At 39.5% G+C, this 6,689-nt stretch overlaps 1 protein-coding gene across 1 annotated transcript; it reads left to right on the top strand.

Annotated features, from left to right (window-relative positions):
• Nucleotides 1–1,766: 1,766 nt before the first annotated feature.
• Nucleotides 1,767–6,447, top strand: LOC105440782. The gene is made up of 4 exons (XM_030985952.1): nt 1,767–2,528; nt 2,996–3,156; nt 3,572–3,837; nt 4,799–6,447. The coding sequence occupies exons 1-4, from the start codon at nt 1,869–1,871 to the stop codon at nt 6,445–6,447; spliced, it is 2,736 nt and encodes a 911-aa protein (XP_030841812.1). The 5' UTR covers nt 1,767–1,868.
• The last annotated feature ends 242 nt before the right edge of the window (nt 6,448–6,689 follow it).

Here is a 6,689-nt window from a genome sequence, read left to right as displayed (position 1 = left end):
GTTTCAGTCAAGTGGAAAGCTTCATCAACTTCACAAAGTTTGGATAAACACTAATTAACTGGAAAAACCATGTCCATTTTTATGTCCTTCCGTTACCGAGATAATTAATATGCACATTCTTAAACTACTTAACTATAATGACAATTTTTTTGGGGAGAATTAAAGGCACTTATATAGGTATTATATCTGTACTGTTTCACATCTTATACTAATAAAACAGTTCTTTTAGTATGAACCTGAAGTTCAAAAATCTTGTCTGAGTGTCCTTCCGTTACCGTGGAATTGCCCCGAAGTAAATTGAAACTAGCTATTTTGCTCATCTCCAACGTAAAAAGAGACGACATTGTGCTGGATTACTAAGTTTTTGCGACAAAAGTACAGAGAAAGTGCATATTATTTGTTTGTATTATACTTTTTGAAAAGTTAATCAAGTGACTCCCGGGCACCCCAATGCTGGAAAAAAAACGCACTTTTATTTTTCCCCTCACTTTTTCATGCAAAAATGCTATTCGTTCTACCGCTTCAGCCGTAGAACGAATTGGTTCACAACTCCTTTCCGGCTCAAAATTACTTGAAATAAACCCTAATTGTCCTCAAAGAACCAGACACTAAACAATTCAACCATTATCTTTCATGAACAAACGAAATAAATAAAACAAGAAACATTCAAACTAATTTTTTATCCGAATTTGATTTTTCAAAATTCAACCTTTCGCTGAACATGTGATGTAATTAGTAAAAATTGTTAGACGATCCAGTTTCCGATTTGTTTACAAACTCTAGGAACCTGTAACACAAAACTTAGCAAGTGACTGTTCAATGATTTATCGTATAATCAAACGATTGTAAATCATAGTCAATTCCAAAATAGCTATCAATTGCTAATTTATATTTGTGTGACGGGGCTCAAAACGTTAAAAGCACCATTAAACCAAAGAGACACCAGCTAATTAAACACACTTCACTTCCAGTCTCAGGTAAAGTATGTTTCTTCAAAATAAAAAAAGTCTTTGCATAAGATCAAGGACAAAATTGAATAATAAAAATATTTCGATATAGCATACTAATCTTCTTCCTCCCTATCACTTATGTTATACGTTGACATAACATACAGTGTTAATACTAATAGACAGATGAATACTGTGATTGTTTTTAATTTTAAAGAATGCATAATTAAATGAACTATACCAGAGACCTATCGGAATTGAAGCGTGTCGAGGTAACCCCCCTCTCTCTCTCCCACGCACACCTGCACAAACACACACACACATACATACATGCATCTTGTCTCTTACATACTCTAATACCATATTAGTACTCTTCTATATGCGCCCACCTAGACAGAAGTCAATATATAAGGTCCCCTGTCTATCCTGTCCTGCAGTCTACATAGGAGACCCCCAAAACAAGAACAAGAAGGAGAGTGAAACAAATAAACCAACATAAATTCACCCGCTGACAAAAAGCAGAGGCCAAACAAATGAAAAACAAATAATTACAGATCATGCGGCCAGAGAAAATCAGGTAATACTTGGAGGGCACACGGCTTGTAGCGAGAGAGAACCAATATTGAGCCAGGAGGATCCAGGAAGCTATCTGGATCAAGCTCGCCCCACAACACGAACTGGGACGGGAGCGCATACCAGCTGTCTGTTATGACGCAGTAATCGCCAACACGACATCCACTGGCGATCGGACAATAATTGGCGGCTTACTTCAGTCTGCCAATGAGGAAGACGTCTGAACTCTAGACATCATAACTGTTACAGGTAAATTTTCCTTTTGGATGTGATAAAATAACTTTAAAATCAGGCCTACTGATAGTATGTATTTTCTTTAAATCTTTCACACAGCTTATAGATGTCACCATGCCTGTGTCTCTCGGTGAGTGGCGTGTCAGGATTGGCACGTTTATACGTCGGCGGAAGAAAGAATATGACTACAACTACTTTTCGAGGAAACTTTTCAACTTGATCAAAAGAGCCAATAATGTTCAGTCAACCAAAGAAAACAACTCAGAATGTAACACTTCTCAGACTCGGTCACAATTTGACGGTCCAGAGTGTGATGCTGTCAAGGAGAGTGGATCATCAAGTGATATAAAAAGCCCCGGACATAACGAGTTCTCTCACTCTGAGTCTTCGCGTGCTGAAAGCAGTAGTTCTCCAAGTCCAACGGCAAATGAGACCAACCCTGTCTTTGATTTCACTGATGTTCAGAACCCAGATCCCCGGCCATGTACGGAAGAGACAGTGGACGATAGAAACATAGCCATCACGCTCATGTCACCTGAATACCCCACCAAATCCTATCAAATAAGTAAAACAGACCAACCTGAAGTTGGCACATCAGAGTCGCACTCACATGTACCTGCAGCCGTTCCTGGTGAGCCAGATCGTATCAAACTACACAAGGAGGAAACATCAAACTCTGCACCTTCGAGGATAGAGGACCAATCATTGGGCTTATCGCCTAAACCCAGCCAAGATACAACGAGAAATACCGAGCAAACAACACCATCTATCAAGGTATGATTGCTATTTTTATGTTTTTTCCTAGAACCACCCATCTCACATTAAACAACAAACAAACAGAAAAACTTTACGAGGCGTCACTGAAAAAAAGGAAACGAAACCGAATTCAATTGGTTATGTTAAACAAACTGTGAGCTGTCTAAGTATACCTCCTTGCTTTTCATAAAGTAATAGGCTTTCAAAAAATACACTGATCGCATTAATCTTCACTGTGGAACATTGTTTTTAAAAAAAAAGAAAAAATGAGCTATTTAAAATGAGGACAAGTTCTAGAGAACGATTTGATTATTCAAAATTGCTGTGGAGGTTATAGTTCTGAAGTCCGTTACACTGTAATCAATAGTGAAGTGCCCTTTGCTCTTAGATAGAATTTTTATTCATTCGTAATTCTAATTGTATTGTGACAAATAATGTCTGAACATTCTTTTCAAAAGTTTCTTTTGTCCATAATTGCCCTCCAGAAAGTAACGGAATATCATGGATCACCGACCTGTCCTCTCCTCGGATCAGGGATAACCAGCGGTGAAGCAGATGCAATCAAAGAGGATGGCTGTCAAGACATGGCTAACATACTCCTATTGAGATCCGGTGACGTAGAACGAAACCCTGGTCCGAATGATAAGTAAGCAACATGAAAGAGTAACTTATACAAATTTAAATCCATCAGTCCGTATTTTACTAAACCCGACTCTAGATCTAAGATCACCTTTACCGACTGATAATTGAATTTACCTCAGAATAATTTCCTTTGTTAATCCTGTTTCTGAACAAATCTACAGCTCAGCGTCAGGTTTAAATTTACATAGACTAACAGCAATAGACTTTGCTGGTAAACATTATTCGTTGCCTTTGTTAAAAGAAATCAAAATGTGTAGAGGTTTTGCATATTCTCATGTTTAACAGGACAACATATCTTCAAATATTTGCAGTGTTGTTCGAGTGGCTTTATTATAAGCAATGTGGATAAAAATCATAAAACAGTAAAATAGTATATGCGCTATATGAACTTCATCATTCTTCTTCTGTTTATAATTTAGGCCTGGAAATCTGACCGAGCTCGAGCTCTATCTCCTTGCTGACGGTATGGATCTCTCAGATTTCAGGAAAGTCGGACTAACTTTAGGAGCTACTGAGGCTCAACTAAGTCGGTTTGAGAAAGACAAGCTTGGCAACTCCATGCAAGCTACCTATCAGATGCTTTACGAATGGCGGAAGACAGTAGAAGAAAGTGAGGCGAGGGATATACTAGTCAACAAGTTAGAAAGTATTGAGCTGGTTCAACTTGCTGATAGTGTACGAAGAGGTACAGTATTACACACATAATTACGCACACACACAAATACACGCATCCCCATTAAACACACGTAAGGCTAGCTATATACGCAGTGTCCAACAAAAGTTAGCACACCCCAACAATAAAGTTGAATATTCAACTGTAACATTTAACAAAGTACTATTTTAAAAAGGCGAGGCATACTTTTTTAAAAGCAATAATAGATTTAGCATTATGTGATAAATTTAATAAAATGGTAAATTTACGTAGTCCAATAAAACAATGCAGCAAACTAATGAGTAGCCTTAAATCACGGCGGCTTTGGTGCTCTGGCACGTTGATCCCATGGTCGATTCTCAAAAAGGGGGTGGCAATTACAAGGGGATTTCTTCCACGCGCCACTGACTACAATATAATTTCACTGCAAACATTTATGAAGTTAGTAGCCTGACCACAAATGTAGTGTAATTGCACATTTATTCTCAACTCGACTATACGTGGTAACATATGGGACCAAATGGCTTGGATCTACAAAACACGGAAGTAGAACACAATTACGTAAGACTTTAGTGCATGAATTATACGTCGTTTTTACCTTGTTTAGATATGAAATGGACAAGGTCATGTACGTTCTATATGACATTTAAGTAATTTGCTTAATAGAATATGGCCCGAACCCCAATTTTTGACCAAATAGGTTGACATTCTAGCATCGACCAGAGTAACCCTTCCTTAGGGCAGTGACATCGGGGCACAATGTCAATCCATTCCTCAATGTGAGAGCCCATTACAAGGAAATAAATGATTTCTCAGCCCCTGGTCATGATCCGCATGCAAATTCAAATTGAGATTTGGCAAGTAAATTGAACGTCCATTGATATTACATTTCTGTGTTTTATGTGTTTTGTTCTTGTCGTTGTTAATGCTGTTGTTTTACGTTTAAATACCAGTGTCAATTTAGAGACAACGTTCTCCCCCCATTTCATCACAGGTCAGGTTGGTGATCACATACCGTCAATGACAGAGGAGGAAATCGATCGGGTTGCTGAAGATGTCAAACGCTATTTGGCAATTCTTCTATGTCAGATTCAAGCCGATCCCCTGAAAAGCGAACTCGTATTCGAATTTGAACGTATCTTCACTAATCTAACGTTAATGGAAGAAAACAAAGGTACCAAGCACAAGACACCGCTACTATACGACGACCTCCTCAAGACCAAAGTCAACGGAATCTATCCTAAACGCTTGCTGGTGGAAGGTGAAGGTGGTGTGGGGAAGACCACCTTTTGCGCCAAGATCGCTTGGGATTGGATCAACGGAAAAGGCTACCAACATTTCAAACTTGTCCTTGTCGTCCTCCTTCGCGAGGCAAAGGACAAGACTGTTGGAGAGGTAGTGAAGTCGTATCTTTCTGACAACAATCCGGTCACAGCCAAACAGCTAGACAAGTATATCCTCTCAAATCCGGATTACGTCTTTCTTGTCCTGGACGGCCTAGATGAGTTTGATGTAGATCTTAACAGCACTCAGCAAATCGCCCTGATCACTCTCAATCGGCTGTTCAAATCAGGCACAGTACTAATCACATCACGGCAATGGAGATCAGATGAGATTAGGAAGAATGCCTATCTCAGAAAGGTGTTTGCTTTCATTGCTGTAGAAGGTTTCTCTCCTGAAAACCTCTCTTCTTACATCACCAAGTTCTTCCATCTAGACACAGCTTCCTCTGAAGATCTGATCCGATTCATATCAAATAACGATGTGATAAGAGAGAACATGGCCCCCTACCCCATCTACACAGCCATGCTGTGTATCATGTGGAAAGAGTTTGATGGAGAGCGCCGAGAGGCAATGTCCAAGCTGCAAACATTCTCCCAGCTATTTGACGAGATGGTTCAATTTTTGGTTGATCATTACCTCTCCAAGCTCACTGTGCCCTCAGCAGATGCTGATGGAGAATTGGATGAAAACCGCTCGAAAATTCTTGATCATGTAATCTACATTGGTTGTGCTGCCTTCCAGGGTCTTCTCGAGAGACGGTTGGTGTTCAGAGAAGAAGAGTTTCAGAGATGTCCGGGGTCTGTAGATACAGGTTGTAAAGTTGGGGTACTTACTAAAGAAAAGCATATTCCTTCGAGGAGAGACAGAAGACATCATTCCCACTCTGCAGTCTTAGCTGTTCAGTTTCCCCATAAGCTCTTCCAGGAGTATCTATCTGGAATGTATCTTGCATCTCTTTACAACTCGAACCGTAATGAGTATGACAGGTTGATAGCGAATATCATACCGAAAGCAGAGGAATACCGGTACCTACTGTACTTCACCTCGGCCCAGCAGAAGGAGATCGGCTTGGATATTGTATCTCGTCTCATAGCGTCGAAGAGAGATCCTACACCTCTTTATATTGATGATGACTTCATCGTAGATGTAGCATTTGAGAGCCAAGACCAATCAGTGGCCAAATTAGTGGCGGATCATCTCTCCTCTAAGTCCAGCAAGACACTGAAGATCACCAGAGAGATGCACGCACACACAGTATCAGGGCAAATTTTCATCATGAATCATCGTGAAGTGGTAAGGAAAGTAACGTCGAATAGTAGCAACGTATACATTTCATCTTTGTATGGCCTCTTTGAGTGATAAAGTTTCTATTTGATTTAAATTTCATTATCTCAGACTTACGATGACGACGTTTGATTTGAACACTTGACTGTACACATAAAGCCTATATACGAACGATGAAGTGAATCCCAACATGCGCTAATAAGGCAATGCATCCTATACTAACTTCTCTTCACCCAAATGTTAAAAAGAAGCTTGATAAAATCAAATTTCTTTAATCATGGAGTATGTTTTAAACCACTTCATTGGATCTAGCATGG

Source organism: Strongylocentrotus purpuratus, unplaced genomic scaffold, assembly GCF_000002235.5.
Source record: "Strongylocentrotus purpuratus isolate Spur 01 unplaced genomic scaffold, Spur_5.0 spur5_scaffold_15, whole genome shotgun sequence".
NCBI lineage: Eukaryota > Metazoa > Echinodermata > Echinoidea > Camarodonta > Strongylocentrotidae > Strongylocentrotus > Strongylocentrotus purpuratus.
Note: the sequence above shows the minus strand (reverse complement) of the source record. Positions and strands in the feature narration are given on the sequence as shown.

Excerpts from the sequence above, each read along its gene's own strand:
- LOC105440782 (XM_030985952.1), top strand. The coding sequence starts at position 1,869 with ATGCCTGTGTCTCTCGGTGAGTGGCGTGTCAGGATTGGCACGTTTATA. Across the intron at positions 3,157-3,571 it reads AACCCTGGTCCGAATGATAA|GCCTGGAAATCTGACCGAGC; the intron begins GTAAGCAACATG and ends TTTATAATTTAG. Across the intron at positions 3,838-4,798 it reads TGCTGATAGTGTACGAAGAG|GTCAGGTTGGTGATCACATA; the intron begins GTACAGTATTAC and ends ATTTCATCACAG.